The following is a 24,327-nucleotide window of genomic DNA, read 5'->3' as shown; positions in this document are numbered from 1 at the left end:
GAGGCCGGCAGGCTGGGCTTGCGTCTTTATCTGCTGATAAGCTGAAGGGGAGTGCTAACAAGCTGAATGGTAAGGAACCAGATAGCGAGGAGGGGATAGTGAGGAAGAGGAGGAAAGCGAATCTTCAGATTCTGATGGGACTCGGAGATTGATAGGTTAATTGCCAAACGCGGGGGAAAAAGGTCAGCAGTAAGGCTAGCAAAGAAATTTCATCAAAGAAGAAGAAGAAGAGGGATGATTCAGAAGATGAGGATACCGACAGTGATCCTGGGGAGAGAAAGAAAAGAGGGAGGTCAAAGAAGAGAAAGAGTGGAAGGAGAAGAAGTAGTCTCTGAGGATGAGGATGAGGATGAAGTAAGAAAGAAGAGGAGGAAGGGAGAGAGAGAAGGAAGAGGGATGAGTCATCAGATGAGAGGAGCATAGATGAAGGCGCAGGAAGAGTAAAAAGGAGAAAAAGGGAGGAGGAAGAGCCATAGATATTCAGATGACTCCGACTCTGACGAATCAGGTGATTCCTGGTAGGAGGCACAGGGCCGAAGAGCCAGAGGAGGGTAGCCGCATCTCCTCATTCTGGAGCGAGTAGCCTTGATGACTCACGTGTTGGTAGGGATGCAAAGCGATCTGGGAAGAGTAGCAGAAGGTATCGTCATAAAGAGGATGGGTCTAGCTAAGACAGGTAATAACATGCACTTGGCTATTTAGTTTAATTGTTATAATGCCACTGTTATTCCGAGAATCTGATGCTAAGAACAAGTCCATGCAGTAGAATGTCTTTTTTATAATAGAACGTGATCAAAGTGTTACTATGACGCGTTTGGTAATATTTCCGTTTAAAAATTATTCCAGAAAACAAGAAATAGAAAGTGTTTGCTCCGGGAACCTGCTCGGAATAATTTTTGAACAAAAACGGGTTTGATAAACTTATTCCGTGAATAAAATGGCAAGAGAAACACGTTGGTAAATTTGTATAATTTTTTTTTAATATTTTTAATTTTCTTTCCTATTTTTCCTATTTATTTTTCCTTATTTTTGCTTTTTATTTTTCCTTTTGTTTTCCTTCTTTGGCTCTGCCGCTCCGGCCATGGTCGGCGACCGCCGACGAGGGCTGGCGGCCTCGCCCAACCACGACGAGGCTTGCCGCCCGCGAGGCTCGGCCCGCCTACCGGGCAAGCCCGAGCTCACCCGCATCCTAAGTGAGGCCGAACTTGCCTGGGGCCAAGCGAGGCTCATGTCGCCAGCCACCTAGTACGCCGACTGGCGGTGGCCCAACGAGGTCGAGCCTCGCCGCTGTTGGGTGAGCTCGGCCTTGCTCTGATCCGGGCGAGATCGAGCTCGCCTAGCCCGGCGTGAGGTCGCCTAGCCAAGGCGAGGCCGAAGCCGTGGGCCGGCGACGCCGGCCTGGGGCCAGCGATGCTCCGGTGAGGCTGCCGCCCTCGATGGCCGGTTGCTAAGCTCCCCGCCGAGGCCGGCGACCGGCCAAAGAAAAAAGAAAGAAAAAAGAAGAGGGAAAGAAGAAGAAAAGAAGAAGAAAAGAAAGTGTTTCTAAATTTTGTTTCAAAAACAAGAAACAACTTTTTTTTTTTTTGTTTCTTGTTTATGTTCCAAATGTGTTTTGGGAACAAAAATAATTTTGGAACAAAATGCACACAACATGCTTCTGTTCCCTTTTGTTTCCAGGAAAAAAACAAAAGTTGTTTAAAAACAGAAAAAAAGAAATGCAAACAAACGCAGCCTAAGTGTTTTCTGCCAATGAAACATGGTAAAGTTATTTCACCTTTAGAAATCCACCTTCTCTTTGGATACTGTACTATAAAAGCTTTAGTTCAAGATCTCCTTATCAATTGTGTCCTCACTTTAACAATATAGTGCTAGGCTGTGCAGTTTATTGCCTAACTAGCAGTTTTTTCCTCTGAACATGCACGGGTTGGTTTAATCTTATTCCTTTTAAAGGGTGATCATAATGTTCATTTGTAAAGCCACAGTGGCGATTCTCGTCTCCTTAACATGAATTTGATTGTTGCATTTTGAATGTAAAGTACAGCTGTAAGGATTCTCAGTATGGCAAATGAATATAATGATGGCTATTACTCCTCAGATAGTCTGTAGAGACTCCTTTTAATCTGAAGAATGCGGTCATTGGGGTTAATAAGTCACTTGGCTTGGCGTACAGAAGCCAAAACTTAGTCTTGCTTTGTGATGGGTAGCTTGGGGTGTAATAATTGGGATTAGTCCTTTCTCTTGATTCTTAGGCACCCCATCAAGCATTAAGACATTCTGGAACTCGTAGTCTCAGGGCATGTATTCCAATTAGAGAGAGTCCACAGAGTTTGCACTTTTTTTAGGAGCCACACTTTTGTAGTACATAGCAATATTTAACATAACAGCTTCTTGCTGTTGCCAAGAAAATCATAATAGCATCTTGCCTAATGATACTGAAAATTTCATATCTCCATGCAATTGAATCATTTGCTTATGTTGCTTGATAAAGATAAAAGAAATCATGCAGTGGATTCAGTTTAAGGCCCGAAAGACTTGGACTCCTCGTTGAATCTTAGAAATCAATGCAGCATCACGTCTCACTAAGTCTGAACATATGATATTCTAGTGGATCCTGTAGAATTCTGGTAAGACAATTGCAAGAAAAATGAATATCTATTCTTCTTTTTCTAGGCGTGTGAGCAATTTCAACTCTCAGTGTTTAACTAAATTTTTGAAAGATGTTATTCAATTCTAATAATCTCCAATGGCATACTTAAAGGTCATAATATGTGTTGTATTAATGTTATGTTGTGCCATTTGTATAAGATAATAGCTTGCAACTTACAAATGAATGTATTGCCTTTTAGATAAGCTAAGTGAATGAAATTGTTTTATTCATGATGAATATACGACAAATGGGATAAAAAAAATTAAGATTGGGACAACCAGAATATAACCTATTTCAAAGCTAGCTCTGCCTGAATTAGCTAGACATTAATGTTTATGTACTTGATTCATAAAGTTGTCCTAGTTTTGGATATGTTTTGGACATTATGGTTCAGTACATTCACCAGTTTTGATCAATCAGTGAAGCTCTGGACATGAACCAATCAACTACGTAAACACTGTATTTGAGACATACAGGGCAGTATAGTTATACACCTTTTTAACTTAAATTCTTTACTGTGTTGGCATCTAAACTTGCTGCTAATTTTATTTATAATGTGATTTTCGACAAAGGTTTGGAACCTTTGGAATTATTCTTTTTGATACCTGCAATTCTATGTTTGCCTATGATAATGGAACCACAAGATCATCATATCTGATACTATAATCGAGTTTATTATATGCTGCAGGGCATTAGAAAGCTTTGTTGTGAACTCTTGGAACTCAAAGATGCAGTCGAAAACTTATGCGATAACGTGCGCACAAAGTACCTGGCTTTCTTAAGGCAAGAGTTGTGGTTTTTTGCCTTTTCCCCGCTTTGCAACTATTTAGAGACTTTGTTCTGAGATTCTTTTTTCTAGTTTTTTCTCTCTCATTCCTCCTTTTAGTATTTTTTGTAATCATCCCATTGACCTTTCAAAGTTGATTTGAAATGCATGTGTTTCTTGAAAGAATTAGGCCACCACTGACGTCTGCCTAAAAGTTTATTTCTTGCAAAGAGCTAACTCGGTTTATGTATGGCTTAAAGAATGTCTACTATCTAGCTAGAGCTATCTTGGTGCTTTATATAACATGTTAGCTAAGTTGAACTTGGAAGGAAAGCTGTATGTTGCATCTACCTTTTCATCTCCATTCTAAAAGAGGTAAACCTGGCCTTATAAATTCAGTTTTTTTTTTTTTTTGGTCAAACTTATAAATTCAGTTAAATGTGTAAGTGATGTGATGAAGCATTCAATTTTGTCCTATTTGGAAATGCCATTAAGTATAAGCAATCAAACATATCAAAATCCTAAGGATTCCCAGTGAACTAGGAGAGTTTTTCTTTTAGTTTGTGATTTCATATTAAGCTTGTTTTGTTCAGGTTTTGCGAAATACTTACCTTATTTGTAAATTCCATTGCTTTATTGTACTTAAGTTTTCACTGATCTTTTAAAATGTAATTGCAGAATTTCAGAGGAAGTTGTGGAGATGAAGCATGAACTAACTGAGATGCAGAAACACATATCTTCCCAAGGTCTGCTTGTGCAGGATTTGGTGACTGGTGTCTGTAGTGAATTGGAAGATTGGAATAAATCTTGCGGCCTGAATGATGTTGCTGAGGAAAACCCTCAGGTTTCTGAAGAGCAAGATTTGACACTAAGTGAATTACATAACCAGAGGATGATACTCTTGGACAACATTGATGTTCTCCTGGCTGAGCACAAAGTGGAGGAAGCAATGGAGGCTCTAGTTGCAGAATAGAGAATATCCAGAGTTAAAGGGCTCTGCTGACAGTTTATCTGAGGAGGCAAACTCATATAGATTAGCTTTCTTGGAAAGAAAGGCAATGGCTGAGGGTCAACTGGTTGAACTTGTGGAGCAACCTTTAGTTAATATAGCTGAACGTAGAAGAGCACTTTCTTGTTTGATTAAACTTGGGAAAGGTCCTTCTGCTCATCAGCTGTTGCTGAAATCCTTTGGAGACCATCTCCAGAAGAGCATTGACGTTTTTCTTCCTTCATCTTCTTTCTACCCAAGAATATTTTCAGCCACACTAGCTAAACTAGTATTCTCCAGCATCTCTGCCACAATTAAAGAATCAGGTTTGATATTTGGCGAAAATCCTGCTTATACCAACAGAGTTGTTCAATGGGCAGAATGGGAAATTGAGTTTTTCATCTGTCTGGTTAAAGAAAATGCGCCATCCTCTGAAACAGTCTCTGCATTACATGCCGCATGCGTCTGCATACAGGCAAGTCTTAGTTACTGCTCGTTGTTGGAATCACAAGGCCTTAAACTGTCAAAGTTACTCCTGGTGCTCTTGCGCCCGTATATTGAGGAAGTATTGGAGCTGAATTATAGACGGGCTAGGAAAGCAGTTCTTAACTTGGTAGAAAGCGAAGAGAACTTGACAGTGTCACCTCGCTTTGTCTCTCCACTGTCTGCCTTTGCAACATCATCTGATGATGCCCTCATTGACAATGGATTGAGATTTATGTACATCATTGATGTAAGTAATTTAGTTTGTCCCTCCTCCATTTGTTTTTTAGGACTATTTCTATCTTCATTCAAAACTCACAGAAGTTGTCATAAGTCTGTAATTGTTAAAGCTCATAAAAACAACAATCAAAACAGAAAAATTTCTGTTGTTTGAGAGAGAGAAGATAAAAAATAGAGCATAACACTTCATATGTCTTGTGCAAAGAAAAAAACTGTCAAGTACAACAACTAAATACAAAGTAGAAACTGCTAATACAAAGTAGAAACTGCTCATGTACGTGCAACTCATAACTGCACACAAACGTGCTATTAATTTCCTAGAAAATAGCAAAAACACTAAATGCATAACTAAATGAACTTGGTTGTTTTTTAATAAAAAAAACAGAGGAAAACAAAGGAAAACATGACAGAAAACAGCAGCTGAACAATTCCAACAAACCCCTCATTGGATCAATTGCTGCTGCAGATTCCTATTTTCTCTCTTAACATCTTAAATCTTCCAAATGAAGTGCTTTTGTGAACATATCTCAAACCGGGATCTTGATTTGCAATAGACCAACTTAATTTTGCTACTTTGTTGCACCTCATGCGAAAGAAAAATTGACTTTGAAATGCTTGGTTTTGCCATGGAAAACTGGATTATGAGATATTGTTAAAGCAGCCCGATTATCCACATTAACTTCAATGCACCAGTAGAATTCAACCACAATCCTTCATTATTTTTTCAGCCACAAAGCTTGATTTGCGGTTGTAGTAGCTGCTATAAACGCAGCCTCTGCTGTGGACTGAGCTACAATCTCTTGCTTTTGGGAACACCAGGAGAAACAAGTAGAACCAAGATTGAAACAATACCCAGATGTACTTTTCATATCATCCACTGAACCAGCCCAGTCAATTTTAGAAAATCCTTGTAAATTAAATTTCTGACATTTCTTAAACTTCACACCAAAGAACAATGTTCCTTTGAGATATCTCAAGACCATTTTTTGCTGCAATCAAATGTAACTCACTAGGACTACTCATAAACCTGGATAAAACACTCACAAAGAAATAGAATATCCGGTCCGTTGCTATAAGATACATGAGACACCCAATAAGACTTCGTACATAGAAGCATCTACCGATTTGTTCCATCATTCTTCAACTTCTCTTTAGCAGCCATAGGAGTGCTTACACTTCGACAATCTTCCATCCGAAACCTCTTTATAATTTCCTTCATGTATTTTTTTTTTACAGATGAAGATTTCATATGAAGCATGTTTGACTTCCAAATCCAAAAAATAAGCCATCTTTCCCAAGTCTGACATCTCAAAAACTGCAAATAGATCTTGCTTCACCTTCTATCAATTCCATATCATTCCCGTCACTAATAGATCATCTACATAAAGTGACAGAATTACAATACCGTGATTCACCTTCTTGACATAAAGAGTGAACTCACTTAAGCTTTTACAAAGCCAAAATCCCGCAAATATCGATCTATCTTCCCATACCAAGCTCTTGGAGCCCGTTCGATCCATATAGAGATTTCTTTAATTTGTATACACTCTTTTCTTGCCCTTTGATACGAAACCTTCAGTTGTTCAACAAAAATCTCCTCCTCAAGCTCTCCATTCAAATGCGGACTTGACATCTAACTGAAATATAGGCCACCCCTTCTCTCGTTGCGATAGCTAACGGTAACCTTATTGTATTAAGTCGTGCAATAGAGCAAATGTTTCAGAATAGTCTACTCTCCATATTTGTGCATAGCCTTTCACCACTAGTCTAGTTTTGTGTTTATTGTGAACCATCGGATTAAGTTTTTTTCTAAACACCCACTTTAATCCCAATCACATTCTTCTCAGATGGTTTGTCAACAAGCTCCCATGTGTGGTTTTTCTGGATCATTGCAATCTCCTCCTGCATTGCTGCAATCCACCTTTGATTCTCCTTAGCTTCCACAAAGTTAGATGGTTTGAGCATTGCTACATTGCTTCTTTCATAGATTTCAGCAAGTGATCTTGTGCCTCTCACTGGTAAATCATCCACACTATCTTCCAATCCATCTATAACTTCATCAACCTCTACATCCGTTTGCGGTTTTTTTTTCGAACTCTTTTGCTTTTGCACTCTTTCCTTCCATCCAATTCCACTCATCTTCCCTAGAAAAATAACATCTTTGCTTACAAATCACCTTCCCCCGTCATAGGTGAAAAATTCTCGTAAGCCTTTGATTGGAGATTGTACCCAATGAAGATTCCAAGCTCTGATTTCTTATCCAACTTGTCCCTCTTGACCTTAGGAACATGAGTGTAACATAAACACCCAAAAACCTTCAAATTTTTCACAGAAGGTTTAACACCATACTAGACTTCAAAAGGTGTTGACCTCTCTAAGGCCTTTGTGGGCAATCACTCAACAGAACATTGCGGATATTAGCCGCTTCAGCCCATAACTTCTTATCCTTCTTATCATACATCTAGCCATCTCCATAATGCTTATGTTTTCCTCTCACCGACTCCATTCTATTGAGGTAAATAGGGAGCAAGAACTGCTGCACAATTCGCTTGCTCACAATTCAACTTAAACTTGTGAGTAGTATACTCGAACCATTATCGACATGAGCATTTTAATTTTCTTTCCACTCCGATTCTCAACTAAGGCTTTAAACTTCACAAACACATCAGCAACTTCAGACTTGGCTTGCAGAAAATAAATCCAACTCATTCTAGTCATATCATCAGTGAAGGTAATGAAATACCTGCTACCATTGAGAGAAGACTTAGACATAGGTCCACATAGATCTGTGTGGACTAATTGCAACTTCTCACATGCTCTTCAGCCTCCTCCTTTGAAAGGAAATCTGGCTTGCTTGTCAAGAAGACAAGTTCTGCACTGTGGAAATTCCTCCTCCAAACTTGGCAAGTCATCTGTCAAGCTATTTCTCTGCATAAACGACATGCTCTTCCTGTGAACATGCCCAAGTCTTTTATGCTATAGCTCTGCATTTTCTTCTTTGCACTTTAAAGCCATTTGTTGCATCTCTTGTGGCTTGAACATGAAACTCTTGTCCTCATTGGGATTCTTAGCACTTCTTTGCTATCTCGCATTATTAATAAGACATTCATTCCCTCCGAACTTCACTTTATAGCCCTTCTCAACTAATTGACCAACACTTAATGATTCTCGGTCAATGTTTGGCACAAAAGAACATCACCGATCAGCTTCACCTCATGATTTCCTTCAATAGCCACTGTACCATTCCCTTGCACTTTGATATACTGTCCGTTGCCAATTCTGACTCTAGACCTAACTGACCTGTCTAGACTCCTAAACAGCTTCGAATTACCAGTCATATGATTGGTACAGCCACTATCCACCAGCCATGCATCATTCCCAACAGAAGATTCAGAAAAAGAACTACAAACAAGTGCTCTTCCTAAGTTTCATTCACTACTACCTGTGCTTTTCCTGCTTGCTGGTAATTTTTTTCTTTGCAGATGGCTTCCATGTGACCCAACTTGTGACATCTTCTACATCTAGCATCAGGCTTTCTCCAACATCTAAAAAACTAATGATTAGTTCCACCACAGTATTGACAAGGCTTTTTGTTCATCTTCCATTTACTAGACCCACCAGAATTTCCTTCTTTTGCTATAAACTTGGAGTCACCAGCATTTTCTCTGGACTGAATCCATTTCTTCCTTTTGCCTCCACCATTTGACTTCACTTTAGCTTGTAGTGCACCCTTTACAAACTCTTCTCTTCTCATCGCCTTCAGGTGCTCCCATGCTGCAGAGCATTTAACAATTCTGCAAGCTTTATATTAGCTAAGTCTCTTGTATTTTCCAGAGAAGCTATGGTGGCTTCGAACTTCTCTGGAAGAGACACCGGGATCTTCTGAACAAGCCTTTCATCCTTCAAGTCAGTCCTTAAACTTTGATTTTTTCAGCTATCCCAACCAACCTATCGAGTACTCCTTCACCGACTCGAATCCTTCATCTCGTTGTCTTTCAAACTCCCTCAAGAGATTCAGCACCTTCATGCCTCTTATCTTCTCATCTCCCTCGTATTCATCCTTCAAGAAATCCCATATTGCCTTTGCAGAATCACATCTCATGATCCTTGTGAAGATAGTGGGTGAAACAACAAAGATACATGCAAGACTTTGCCTTGGCCTTCCTTGTGATTATCTCTTTATGGTACTTTATCTGATTCAAGGTCGGATTGTCTGGAAGTGGAGCAACCTCATAATCATTCTTCATAGCCTCCCATAAATCATGACCCTCCAAGAATGCCGTCATCTTGACAGCTCAAGCCTGATAATTTCCCCCGGTAAAGACTGGAGCAGCTATTGTAGAGAATCCACTTGATCCTGCCTCCATCAGCTTTTTCTTTGTAGATTGGAAGCAATCCTCACTCACTTACCCTCACTTCACAGTCCCTTAAGATCCCACAAACGCTCTGATACCAATGTTAAAGCTCATAAAAACAACAATCAAAACAAAAAAAAATTCTGTTGTTTGAGAGAGAGAAGATAAAAAACAGAGCATAACACTTCATATGTCTTGTGCAAAGAAAAAAACTGTCGAGTACAACAATTAAATACAAAGTAGAAACTGCTCACGTACGTGCAACATATAACTGCACACAAACGTGCTATTAACTTCCTAGAAAATAGCAAAAACACTAAATGCATAACTAAATGAACTTGGCTGTTTTTTAATTAAAAAACAGAGGAAAACAGAGGAAAACATGACATAAAATAGCAGCTGAACAATTCCAATAGTAATTGCCACATAAGTACCCAATCGTCGAACAATCCTCTTTCTTCTTTTATTGGTCAAAATGAGTCATACTAAACTACATTGTTATTAAGTTCTTTTTGAAAAGTAATTTTCTTGCATTATGGTTGCTACTTTACTCCTGCTCATGGATTGTTCTTTTGCAGGAGACACTAGGACAGCTGACTCCACTTGCTGTCGTGCATTTTGGAGGAAACGTTTTAAATAGAATCTCACAACTATTTGATAAATATGTCGACGCTATAAACAAAGCCTTACCAGGTCCATCCGATGATGACAATCTTGCGGAACTCAAGGAGCTGTTACCCTTTAGAGCTGAGACGGATTGAGAGCGGCTTGCACTCCTGGGAATGGCTTACACTATAGCTGATGAACTGTTGCCAGATGCCATCATTAGCCTCTGGAAATCACATAATGAAAGCAAGGAGCAAAGGGCTGGAGCCATGGAAAGTACTTCTCCTAGTACAGCCATCCCGGTGGAAGTAAAGGAGTGGAAGCACCACCTACAACTTTCGTTTGACAAGCTTAGAGATCATTTCTGCAGGCAATATGTCTTGAGTTTCATCTATTCAAGAGAAGATGAAACACAATTGCGTGCACAAATTTATTTGAGTGAGAATAGGGAAGATCAATATTGGGATTCTGATCCCCTGCCATCACTTCCATTCCGGGTACTTTTACTTCCAAATAGATGTCCTTGGTTGTCTGCTTGAAAGAGAAAGTTGTCTCTTCTTACATGTGTAACCAATCTATTGCAATTTATTCATGGTGGCTTGTGCTTCTGTCTGTGTTGTCTTTATTTCTTTATGCTCACGTTTGGATGATGCTTGGTAACTACAACTTTCAAGAGAGAACTTTTAGCATGGCCTAAATCATAAACATCATGGTGAAAAAAAACAAAATATCTTGATGATGCTAAAACAAAATATGGCATTTTTTTTTAACCTTATTTTCTTTTCTGATGCTCAAACTATATATCTTGATGATGTTGCTGCAGGCTTTATTTGCTAAGTTGCAGCAGTTAGCTACTGTAGCTGGAGATGTTTTACTTGGAAAAGATAAAATACAAAAGATATTGTTCGCCAGGCTTACAGAAACAGTGGTGATGTGGTTGTCTGAAGAGCAGGAATTCTGGAGTGCATTTGAAGATGATTCATCTGCTATTCAGCCACTTGGTTTGCAACAGGTATCTGATTCATAAATTTTTTTCCTTTTTATTATAAAAAGGATTGCCAAAATGCGAGATGTATTTTAGTCATTCGGGCATATATCTTCTTAGTTTGTGATCTTTGTGGAATAAAAAGAAAAGTATTCCCTGTGTACATGAGTCTTCCTCGAAGATACATGTAATGCCATGGATGTTTGGGGAGAATTGGGACATCTTGTGCCCTCTTATCTTTATAACAGTGGATGGACTTAAAGCGTGCTGAGATGAGCTGCTTGAGAAAAATTGCTGAAGGTCACTATTTAGATATTTTTGCTTCTGTCACCAGAATAACTCCTGCACAAGGATTAGCGTTGTCCTTGATTTCCATCCTTTTGCTGGTGGCACACCTATGGACATTGAATTTACCTCTTGTCTGAAGCCTCAACATAATATTGTTACTTCTGTTTTTGTAACTGATACTGCTATAGTACTAGCATGGCGAAAGCTTATCATTAGGATGTTGGCCAGCTATTATTCTCCACTTAAATACTAGTTTTAACGATCATAAGACTAGCTGCAACGTTGGATAGCTGAGAACTCGTGTTATGTCCAGATGACTGGGAAATTTGATGGCTTCATTCTGTTCATCTGCTGAGCAGCTGATATTCTGATCATGGATCTATTAGATCCCAAATTTTATACTTTCAAACATGTACTGGTCTGTCTCTCTTGTTCTAAATAGGTGATGCAAACTATTTGTTTCTGCTATCTGTTGTTCAAATAGAGCAAAGTCCTTTGCTATTTTGTTGTCATATGTTATTTCCTCTTAAACCTGATTGGTTGACATCCTGACAGTTTCTTTTGATGTTTATGGTTATCTGAAGGTATTATTGTCGTTTCTTATTACCCACTTGGTTCAGATTATTTGGGTTTGAAGATAACGCGATACTAATCTGCTCTGGTCATGTGGTCGATTGGATGCAGTTGATTCACGATATGCACTTCACTGTTGAAATAGCGCGCTTTGCTGGTTATCCGTCTCGGCATGTGCACCAGATTGCATCAGCCATCATTGCTCGCGCAATCAGGACGTTTTCTGCTAGAGGCGTAGACCCTCAGAGGTATCATTCAATGCTTCAAACCTCTCTCTCTCTCTCTCTCTCTCATATTACTTAAAAAAACTAAATAATGCTTCCTCCCCTTCTCCTGCTTTTGTAGTACGCTCCCGGAGGACGAATGGTTTGTTGGAACTGCAAAATTGGCAATAAACAAGCTTCTAGGACCATCAGGTTTAAAACCGGCTCAACAAATCTCAGCCCAAATTGAGATTTGTTATTGAGTTGGGTTGAGCTTGCTTCACGGGCCTCAAGAGGACTTGACTGGCGTGGCCTTTTGTTGGGCTTGGTGGAGATGGGCTGCTGATTTAGCTAGGCTGAGAAAAACGTTTCGTGGGCTGCTGAAGCTGAATTCGTGGAGATGGGCTCGGTGGTGATGAGCCCACGTCGAAGAAGCTAAAGGCGGTCTGCGGGGGCGAGATCCGTGAAGCGCAGGTGGAGAAGCAGCGTAGCTATGCTGAGCTGATCTTCAACGTGGAGAGGGACCAGCGGAGCAGATTTGCTGGTGGAGCCTGCCCTCGGTTGACGACGCTGGGCGAGTGGAGGCTTCACGGTCAACAAATCCACTGAGGGGTTGGCAGGTTGACTGAAACGCGGGGCAGAGGAGAAATCGATGGTCTTCGAATGAGTGGCAGAGAGAGGGAAAGAAGTGAAATTGCAGAGAAATAAAAGATGGCGTGGGGCTGCTGTTTGAGTGAAATGGGAAAGATGGCAAAACCGAAGGAAATGAAAGGAAAGCCACGCGAAGAGATAGGGACGGCGATGGCGTGCTTGATAGCTTGGGAAAGAAAACTGCAAAGTCAACAAGCCTAATCCAAAAACTTAAATGCTTGGTCCCCCTTTGGTCTTCAAGCATATCTTAATGTCCCTTAATACTTTCTTGCTTAGAAATCCATAAATAGTCGAATGTAAATGTAAAAAATGCAGCCCTCAAGCCTAGGTCCGAATTTTACTCAACTTTGGCTTCAATTTCATCCTCAATTTCTCCAATTCAAAGTCAACTTTTGATGAAGAAAAAGCCCACACAATTTTCTGTAAGTCTCCAACACTCAAAGGCTCAACTTGGAAGTCCAAATTTCCTTTAATTTGGCCCATCCAAATTTCCGTTAATTTTCCCACAACGTTCGAATCAATTTTCCATAAAAATCCCGGAATTTCTGAAAATTCTTCGGAGGATGAGCCGATGTTCCTAAAATAGATCGTGACACGACAGAACTTTCAATTTCTGAAATCGGGTTCAAATTCACGGTTAATTTCAATCGGGCGCGATTTTAGCGTGACTTAGTCTACCGGGTAGCTTTTAGAAATTTTTAGTGCAATTGACTCGTGATCGATTCATCTCGAGTCACTATGTACATCTTCGACATATTAGCGACCTCGGTTGTCGTGAAAATCTCGAGGTTTCAATTACGGGCACATGGTACCAAAACGTTAAAAAAATCAATTAAGTGCTGATCGATGAGAATTTTGCAATTTAGTGGATTCATCCACGTTTAGCCACATATCTCAATCAAACCGACCTATCTCTGATTTTTAATCGATCTTACTGTGTCGTAATAATCTCGGCAGATGAGACAATGAGATCGAGCCGATTCTTTGGTCGAATTCTTAAGTCTAATGCACTAAAATCTCCTAATGACTTCCCCAGATAATCTAGTTATCTCACAGTGATCGGTTATGAGAATAGCACTATAGGCGTGTCGATGAAAGGCCCGATTTATTCAATTGAAAACAAAATAAAAAATCCAGGATGTCACACCCACTGGATCTTGTCTTTAGCTTTTAGCTAACGTGACCATAAGCCAATTGCTATATCACAAGGTAGATCGATCAAGATCCCTTGAGTTCTGAAACTTGAGACTGGCATTCATCGCCAGGAATGGTGAAGCAGATTGAAATTCGTGAAGGATTCTATAGGATTTTAGAGTAGAAGTTGGTGCTCGGTATAGTGCTGAATTCCTGGTGATTCGACGGCTGAGCGGATAGCGTATCTAGGCACTGTTTTACTACTTTCACTACTCGTTACTGTCGAATAGCGCAGCCTCTCGCTCTATCTAATAACGATACGGAATTATATAATGATACGGTCCTTTCCATTCTTTCTCCATACAGAAATGCGGTAATTCGTTTGTAGAAGGAAGGAATATCAGCAAAAGACGTGAGTGCAGCGGCTTGCTTGCAACTCGATCGATATTGGAATCCTCGTGATGGTCCGACATTAGTTAGAATCATTCTTCAGAGTGGTTTTCTTTTTTTGATACTTTGCCTTAAACATAATTTTTTGTTAATCGAAAGTTAGTTCCTCAAGTTGCGATGCTGCCGTGTTCCGCCCTCATTCTAGCAATAGTACATAACATTTCATCCATTCCTACGACTTGCCAATCGCAGAATTTCAAGAACCTGGGGAGAGATTTGCAGAAAGGCCCTGCTTTAGTAGAACCTTTTCTTCAAGGCCAATCAAGGAACATGGACTTTTTCTCCCCCTGAAGATGTGCTAAAGATGGAAAACAAAAAATGCGTTTATTCCCTTTCAAATTCATCCGCAAGAAGGGAATAAAATCTACTAAAATTCATTTTCTTTTTAAAAACTTTCTCATCACAACAATATGCTATATATGTTACGGTGGAGCAAGAGGGAGTTTTGCGGTATATCGTAGAGAAGATGGAAGCAGGGTTGTCCCAAGAAGATGGCACGGAGAGAGAGATCATAATTGGAGAGAATTCCCAACCAGAGAGACAATCAGAAGCCAAACAAGAAGAGGGCCATCCACATCAGCACCAATCCATTTTGGGCATGACTCATGCACCACCACCAATTCATGATGAGCTCTCTACTGGTGTATTCTTGAACAATAGGACCATGGTAAGTCCACTCCACTTCATATTCTTCCTACCCCTTATTCCTATTATTGATATATAAATCTCCGTGTGTGTATGTATGTATGCACACATGTATAATTATATCTTACATCATTTACACATACACCGAGAATTCACTTCTTACAATAAGATAGTGATTGTGAATAGTAAATGAACGTGGAGAATCTCTTGATTAACTCCCTACCAATCTATAGCCTTCACCTATATATATATATATATTGCAAAAAAATAAAAGGTATTTTCTTTGATCAAATCCATGTCGAAAGACAGGTGATCGTTAGAAGTGAGAATACTAAGCCACTTTCTCAAATAAGGGATTTCTTATATGAAATAGAAATACCTAGATTTTGGAAAAAACTGTTGCTGCCGGAAAAACTTCATGTTTACCATTGTCACGGATCTCGATACAACGGTTTTGCAACCTAATTTGCTTGCGTTTTGTGTATGAAATTTCAAAAATTAAAGTTCACTACTTGGATGGTGAATTGATTCTTCGAATTAACTTTTGATTTGCAATTAGATAGGAGAAGTAGGTGAGCATATTCGATGTGTAATGTCGTCCTGATAATTCAATATTATGGCAGAAACAGTGGGTGGAAAAGGAATCGAACAAGGATTCCTTCATGAAATATGCACGAGGCCTCTCCATCACATGGGCTGAGAACAACTCTTACTGGCAATGGTTGACCCAAAAGGATGCACCCAGGTGAAAAAGCATAAATAAATTTCACCAATACTAAAGAACTCATGTCGTTCCATGCTCCGCTTAATCACGTCAAAATTTTTGTAGCGACGACGCCCCGGTGGAAATGGCCGAGCTCCTCAAAGTGTGCTGGCTGGATGTGCATGGTAGGTTCGACGTGTCGAACTTGTCCCTGGGGACGACATACGAGGTAGCCTTCGTGATCTTGATCAGATCATCGGGTGATGGGTGGCAAATTCCGGTGAACATCCGGTTGACATTGTCGGACGGGACCAAGCAAGAGCACAAGGAGAATCTTATGGAGAAGCCGAGGGGGGATTGGATAGAGATCAAAGTAGGAGAACTGAGCACAACAAAGCATAAGGAGGGAGAGATGGAGGTGTCCATGTTTGAGCACGGTGGGCATTGGAAGAGTGGGCTTGTCGTCAAAGGAGTTCTCATTAGACCCAAGAAGAGGACCGTGGTAAGTCCACTCCACTTCATATTCTTCCCACCCTTTATTCTTGTTACTGATATATATATATCTGTGTGTGTATGTATGTATGTTCACACACATGTATAATTATATCTTACATCATTCACACGTGCACTGAGAATTCACTTCTTACAACCGTTTTGTAACCTAATTTGCTTGCTTTTTGTGTATGAAGTTTCGATAATTAAAGTGCATTATGTGGATGGTGAATTGATTCTTTGAATTAACTTTTGATTTACAATTAGATAGGAGAAGTAGGTGAGTAGATTTGATGTGTAATGTCGTCCTGATAATTCAATATTGTGGCAGAAACACTGGGTGGAAAAAGAATCGAAGAAGAATTGCTTCATGATATATGCACGAGGCGTCTCCATCACATGGGCTGAGAACAACTCTTACTGGCAATGGTTGACCCAGAAGGATGCAGCCAGGTGAAAAAGCACAAATAAATTTCACCAATACTAATGAACTTATGTTGTTCAATGCTCTGCTTAATCACGTCAAAATTTTCGCAGCGACGACGCCCTGGTGGAAATGGCTGAGCTCTTCAACGTGTGCTGGCTGGATGTGCATGGTAGGTTCGATGTGTCGAAGCTATCCCTAGGGACAACATACGAGGTAGCCTTCGTGATCTTGATGAGATCATCGGGCGAGGGGTGGCAAATTCCGGTGAACATCCGATTGACATTGCCGGACGGGACCAAACAAGAGCACACGGAGAATCTTATGGAGAAGCCGAGGGGGGATTGGATAGAGATCAAAGCAGGAGAACTAAGCACAACAAAGCATAAGGAGGGAGAGATGGAGGTGTCCATGTTTGAGCATGGTGGGCATTGGAAGGGGGGGCTTGTCGTCAAAGGAGTTCTAATTAGACCCAAGGATAGGACCATGGTAAGTCCACTCCACTTCATATTCTTCATACTCTTTATTCCTGTTACTGATATATATACATATAAATATGTGTGTGTGTGTGTGTTCACACACATATATAATTATATCTTACATCATTTCCACGTGCACTGAGAATTCGCTTCTTACAGCGGTTTTGCATCCTAATTTGCTTGCTGTTTGTGTATGAAGTTTCGATAATTGAAGTGCATTACGTGGATGGTGAATTGATTCTTCGAATTAACTTTTGATTTGCAATAAGATAGGAGAAGTAGACGAACAGATTCACTGTGTAATGTCGTCCTGATAATTCAATATTGTGGCAGAAAGACTGGGTGGAAAAGGAATCGAAGAAGAATTGCTTCATGATATATGCACGAGGCGTCTCCATCACATGGGCTGAGAACAACTCTTACTGGCAATGGTTGACCGAAAAGGATGCACCTAGGTGAAAAAATGCATATAAATTTCACCAATACTTATGAACTTATGTCGTTCAATGCTCCGCTTAATCACACGTCAAAATTTTCGCAGCGACGACGCCCCGGTGGAAATGGCCGAGCTCCTCAACGTGTGCTGGCTGGATGTGCATGGTAGGTTCGACGTGTCGAAGCTATCCTTGGGGACGACATACGAGGTAGCCTTCGTGATCTTGATGAGATCATCGGGCGATGGGTGGCAAATTCCGGTGAACATCCAATTGACATTGCCGGACGGGACCAAGCAAGAGCACACTGAGAATCTTATGGAGAAGCCGAGGGGGGATTGGATAGAGATCAAAGCAGGAGAACTGAGCACAACAAAGCATAAGGAGGGAGAGATGGAGGTGTCCATGTTTGAGCATGGTGGGCATTGGAAGAGCGGGCTTGTCGTCAAAGGAGTTCTCATTAGACCCAAGAATAGGACCGTGGTAAGTCCACTCCACTTCATATCCTTCCTACCCTTTATTCCTGTTACCGATGTAGATATATATCTGTGTGCGTATGTATGTATGTTCACACGCATGTATAATTATATCTTACATCATTTACATGTGCACTGAGAAATCACTTCTTACAACGGTTTTGCATCCTAATTTACTTGCTTTTTGTGTATGAAGTTTCGATAATTAAAGTGCATTACGTGGATGGTGAATTGATTCTTCGAATTAACTTTTGATTTGCATTAGATAGGAGAAGTAGGCGAGCAGATTCGATGTGTAATGTCGTCCTGATAATTCAATATTGTGGCAGAAAGACTGGGTGGAAAAGGAATCGAAGAAGAATTGCTTCATGATATATGCACGAGGCCTCTCCATCACATGGGCTGAGAACAACTCTTACTGGCAATGGTTGACCGAAAAGGATGCACCTAGGTGAAAAAACACATAAATTTCACCAATACTTATGAACTTATGTCGTTCAATGCTCCGCTTAATCACGTCAAAATTTTCGCAGCGACGACGCCCCGGTGGAAATGGCCGAGCTCCTCAACGTGTGCTGGCTGGATGTGAATGGTAGGTTCGACGTGTCGAAGCTGTCCCTGGGGACGACATACGAGGTAGCCTTCGTGATCTTGATGAGATTATCGGGCGATGGGTGGCAAATTCCGGTGAACATCCAATTGACATTGCCGGACGGGACCAAGCAAGAGCACATGGAGAATCTTATGGAGAAGCCAAGGGGGGATTGGATAGAGATCAAAGTAGGAGAACTGAGCACAACAAAGCATAAGGAGGGAGAGATGGAGGTGTCCATGTTTGAGCATGGTGGGCATTGGAAGAGCGGGCTTGTCGTCAAAGGAGTTCTCATTAGACCCAAGAATAGGACCGTGGTAAGTCCACTCCACTTCATATCCTTCCTACCCTTTATTCCTGTCACAGATATATATATGTGTGTGTGTGTGTGTATGTATGTATGTTCACACGCATGTATAATTATATCTTACATCATTTCCACGTGCACTGAGAATTCGCTTCTTACAGCGGTTTTGCATCCTAATTTGCTTGCTGTTTGTGTATGAAGTTTCGATAATTGAAGTGCATTACGTGGATGGTGAATTGATTCTTCGAATTAACTTTTGATTTGCAATAAGATAGGAGAAGTAGACGAACAGATTCACTGTGTAATGTCGTCCTGATAATTCAATATTGTGGCAGAAAGACTGGGTGGAAAAGGAATCGAAGAAGAATTGTTTCATGATATATGCACGAGGCGTCTCCATCACATGGGCTGAGAACAACTCTTACTGGCAATGGTTGACCGAAAAGGATGCACCTAGGTGAAAAAACGCATATAAATTTCACCAATACTTATGAACTTATGTCGTTCAATGCTCCGCTTAATCACGTCAAAATTTTCGCAGCGACGACGCCCCGGTGGAAATGGCCGAGCTCCTCAACGTGTGCTGGCTGGATGTGCATGGTAGGTTCGACGTGTCGAAGCTGTCCCTGGGGACGACATACGAGGTAGCCTTCGTGATCTTGATGAGATCATCGGGCGATGGGTGGCAAATTCCGGTGAACATCCAATTGACATTGCCGGACGGGACCAAGCAAGAGCACACTGAGAATCTTATGGAGAAGCCGAGGGGGGATTGGATAGAGATCAAAGTAGGAGAACTGAGCACAACAAAGCATAAGGAGGGAGAGATGGAGGTGTCCATGTTTGAGCATGGTGGGCATTGGAAGAGCGGGCTTGTCGTCAAAGGAGTTCTCATTAGACCCAAGAATAGGACCGTGGTAAGTCCACTCCACTTCATATCCTTCCTACCCTTTAGTCCTGTTACTGATATATATATATATATATGTGTGTGTGTGTGTGTATGTATGTATGTTCACACCCATGTATAATTATATCTTACATCATTTACACGTGCACTGAGAATTCACTTCTTACAACGGTTTTGCAACCTAATTTACTTGCTTTTTGTGTATGAAGTTTCGATAATTAAAGTGCCTTACGTGGATGGTGAATTGATTCGTCGAATTAACTTTTGATTTGCAATTAGATAGGAGAAGTAGGTGAGCAGATTTGATGTGTAATGTCATCCTGATAGTTCAATATTATGGCAGAAACACTGGTTGGAAAAGGAATCGAAGAAGAATTGCTTCATGATATATGCACGAGGCGTCTCCATCACATGGGCTGAGAACAACTCTTACTGGCAATGGTTGACCCAAAAGGATGCACCCAGGTGAAAAAGCACAAATAAATTTCACCAATACTAATGAACTCATGTCGTTCAATGCTCCGCTTAATCACATTGAAATTTTCACAGCGACGACGCCCCGGTGGAAATGGCTGAGCTCCTCAACGTGTGTTGGCTGGATGTGCATGGTAGGTTCGACGTGTCGAAACTGTCCCTGGGGACGACATACGAGGTAGCCTTCGTGATCTTGATGAGATCATCGGGCGATGGGTGGCAAATTCCGGTGAACATCCGGTTGACCTTGCCGGACGGGACCAAGCAAGAGCACAAGGAGAATCTTATGGAGAAGCCGAGGGGGATTGGATAGAGATCAAAGCAGGAGAACTGAGCACATCAAAGCATAAGGAGGGAGAGATGGAGGTGTCCATGTTTGAGCATGGTGGGCATTGGAAGAGAGGGCTTGTCATCAAAGGAGTGCTCATTAGACCCAAGAATTAATTAAATTAATCAATCAACTTATAAGATTATGTAGAAGTGCTTTTTCTGGTATATATTTCTTATTCATTTCATTAATAATAAGTTGTCTCTTTGGGTTAAATGTTAGTAAGAATAAATTTCTTATTCATCTCATTAATAATAAGTGGTCTCTTTACTGTTTTCTTTTCTCGTGTCTACTGCTTTCTGGATTCGTGTATCTTTAATGTGTGCACGGAGCTGTGATGGTGTGATGGTCTTGCTTCGATTTCTTCAGCGGGTTCTTCCTTTGATGCTTCCTCTTTTTTTCTTGTCCCTGTTTAGCCCGATTTCCATGAACCTTTTCACCTTCTGGGTACTTGCGTCTGTTTGTGTCTGTCTCTGCTTGCTGTTCTTCTTCTCGAGGTTTAGCTTAGCTAAAGATCCCATTTTCATTGCAAGATATGGTCGAGGTTTCAGTTTGCTTTCACGAGTGCTGTTTCTGCACTCAAGGTATCTTGTTCCACTCGCAGGACGATTGTATGCTTTACTTTATAATCAACATTAACAGAACGCTGAGGTTACCGAGGATATTCGACATCTAATGCCGAAATGCAGCAACTGGATGTGCAGACCGTGCGGTTCCTCTACGAAGGCAATAGCATTACCGGCGATCGAACCCTCGTGGAGTAAGTATCGATCATCCTTCGCTTTTCTCCAACAGAACTGCACGAGGATAATCGATACTGAACTAACAAGAGATGAAAGGATGAGAGTAAAGAAGTCCTGGCCCCTGACCATGATGCCCATTTGGTCCGCCCTGATGTCGGTTTCAGAGGTGGCATTTTCGTGTGGGGGAGAGAGAGATTTGAACAAAAGAGGGAGAAGAAGAGGAAATTGGCCTGTAATTTTCAACTTTTTTCTTTGTTTCATGTCATTGCCAGTTACTTTAGAATCTGAGAATATTATTATGCCTGTGAACCAGTTGATCCATTCTTGAAAGAGCCATTGAAGACTGCAAGGAGTAAGGAATATAGATTTGAAATTTGTTAATCGTGTGAAATCCTTCCGTCATGCCTCTTACTCTTGAACTTACAAATGAAGTGCTTTTGTTCATGTATTTTTCTTGTGGATGGGCGGAACAAGGATAAAAGCTGGATTAAACAAAATCCACTTGAAGGTTGGAATGGTGAACCTGTCCTAATGTCAAAGCTACTTTACGGGAACCCTACCATCTCCTTCTCCTTAGCTTTCTCGTTCACTCACCATAGCGGCGAAGAAATGATTTTCATGTAGTCCGCAGCTTCACAAACCACGTTGAGGCGAGAGAGTCGAAGCTTATCTGCCAATCTCTACTCGGATATGCAAAGGCGAATGGTCGTACTTTCTCTCATCTTCTATGGATATGATTCCTCGCATTTCACACAGCTCTAATTAGCCTAATCTGCATCCATGTTATATTCGTGCTCACTCTTCGACTAGATATGTCATTCTCCGGCTATTCTATATTGTTATAGTTGATTCTATCGTTCTCAAATGCTGCAACAATTTCCTTTGCTGCTTAAGATTTAGCCCTTCAAATTGTTGACTAAGGTCATGCTACTTTTACTACTTAGTTGGTATTGGGAGTTCGTTTCTTTGGGTGAGAGAGGTGAGAACAAGTCTGCAATGAGCTCCTTTGCTCATTTTTCTTTTCCTTTTTTCCTTGATTTGCACAGTATAATCATGATGAACATTTCCACTTGTATTCATGATGATTTCAGAGTGGTCATTCTTCTCTATTTCCAAATTGGGTTTCTCTTCCGTGCTGTCTATGCAATATGAATATTATTCATATCAGACAGGTGACATTCATGCTCTCTCATTTTAATACAGTTCTTTTGTGCTTACGTTGATCTGTTCCTGTTTTTTAATCAAATGTTGAATAAATTGCTAGTGACTTTAGTGATTTTCACCTCATTTCTTGGAATAAATAGGACATGAATGGTTATGGTCAGACCATTGTCATACTTTGTTGAACACTCTTGAATCCTTTGCTTCACACAAACATGTCCCGTTTTGAAGATTTTTCACTGGACTTAAAATGACATATCTCTTGTAGCTATCTACCACATCTAATGAGAAGAACATGCCATATATTCATTTTTTTTGTTTTTTTGCTTTTTTGTGTAGTTGTGAATTACGTAATTCATTCATCATAGAATTTATCCAGGTAGTCTACTATACTGCAAAAGTATGTGATGTAATTGGCCAACTTGTAAGGTATGAGAACCTAATTTTTTCACTCTGCATCATGTGGAATGCAGCCATATGTTGAGCAGTATCATAGTATTGTCTGGTTGCCTTTTCTCCTACTGGAAAATTTACAATTGTTATGCAGGTTGATGGTTTTATATGAGATGTGCTTAAGGCCCGTCCGCCCATGTTGGGCCTAAAAGTCCGGCCCACAGGAATAGGGCCCGTGGATGGAGGGTCGTATAAAAGGGAGGAGAGAGAGGGAGAACGCACCTTTTGGCATTAACGTACGTACGTCTCCCTCTCTTTCCAACGTTCTCTCTCTCTCATCCAAAAAGAACAGTAAGCAAAAAGAGGCGACGCCGTCTTCCCTTCAAGCGAATTGGCGTCATCGGATTGAACATGGCCAATTTCTCTTCCTCACTTCAGCATTGGTGTTTAATCTGTGGCTAACAAGGTACGCTCGAATCTGTGGTGTGCTTTAGGATCGGTGATATGTGATTTTCCCGGGCTTCGTCTTCCGCATTCGTTTTAGGGGTTCGATTTAGCGTCGAATCTGGTTTTTGGGGATCCGTTAATCCTAACATTGGTATAAGAGCCAGGTTCATGTTTTCCCGACCTTTTTCATGTTTTTTGATTGAATTTTCGCGAAAGTAATCGGCCGGTACGAATCGAGGCGAGAAATCCTGACACTCGAGCGCTGTTCGTCCATTTTTTCAAGTTTCTATAAGTCAAAATCGATTTCTGAAAGCATAGGGTGAAAGGGTTCGTCGAGACGAGTCTGGCGACATGTCATGCGCCGCCAGGCGACGCTGCACGCGCCCACATGCGTGGCTAGAAGCCGCTGCGCGTGGGCGCCACGCGCCGGAAGCATTGGCTCGGCCAGTGCGTGCGCCACACGCGCTGGTCGGCGAACCGGCACGTGCACGCCGCCGGCCGGCGAACCGGCACGCGCCGGTCGGCGGACCGACGCGTGCTAACGTCAGCATGACATCACCCAACGGTCGGTAACCGCTGGGATGACGTCATCGATGACGTCAGTGCCGACGACGGTTGGCGGGGCGGTCACCGGCCGGCGACCCAACCCAACCTCGACCCGCGAACGCCTGGCACGCGCGGGGCACGTGCCGGCTGACGTCTGCGTGACGTCAGCCTGCGCACGCGCACGGCACGTGCGGTCGGTTCGTCCGACCCGGCCCAACCGGCCCGACGTCCGACGACCGGTGACCGTTGACCGGCGTTGACCGACGACCGTTGACCATTGACCGTTAACCATTGATCGAAAAAAAAGAAAAAAAGAATTTGTTTCTTTTTCAATTATGTCTGTGTGGGTTAGATGTAATCTATTTTTTATTCTGTATTTGTTGCATGAATCATGGAAAATTATGTAT

At 41.3% G+C, this 24,327-nt stretch overlaps 1 protein-coding gene and 1 pseudogene across 1 annotated transcript; both read left to right on the top strand.

Annotated features, from left to right (window-relative positions):
* Positions 1-484: 484 nt before the first annotated feature.
* Positions 485-13,130, top strand: LOC104445875 (annotated as a pseudogene).
* A 1,679-nt stretch (positions 13,131-14,809) lies between these two features.
* On the top strand, positions 14,810-20,819 carry LOC104444650. Its single transcript, XM_039313042.1, is given in 14 exon segments — positions 14,810-15,036; positions 15,638-15,759; positions 15,844-16,219; positions 16,541-16,662; positions 16,747-17,122; positions 17,446-17,567; positions 17,654-18,029; positions 18,352-18,473; positions 18,556-18,931; positions 19,257-19,378; positions 19,463-19,838; positions 20,172-20,293; positions 20,378-20,604; positions 20,607-20,819. Coding segments are annotated over 14 exon segments (3,180 nt in total). The 5' UTR covers positions 14,810-14,835; the 3' UTR covers positions 20,747-20,819.
* The last annotated feature ends 3,508 nt before the right edge of the window (positions 20,820-24,327 follow it).

Source organism: Eucalyptus grandis, chromosome 5 (genome assembly GCF_016545825.1).
Source record: "Eucalyptus grandis isolate ANBG69807.140 chromosome 5, ASM1654582v1, whole genome shotgun sequence".
In the NCBI taxonomy this organism is placed as follows: domain Eukaryota; kingdom Viridiplantae; phylum Streptophyta; class Magnoliopsida; order Myrtales; family Myrtaceae; genus Eucalyptus; species Eucalyptus grandis.
The sequence above is the reverse complement of the archived record's forward strand: the minus strand, read 5'-3'. Positions and strand labels throughout refer to the sequence as shown.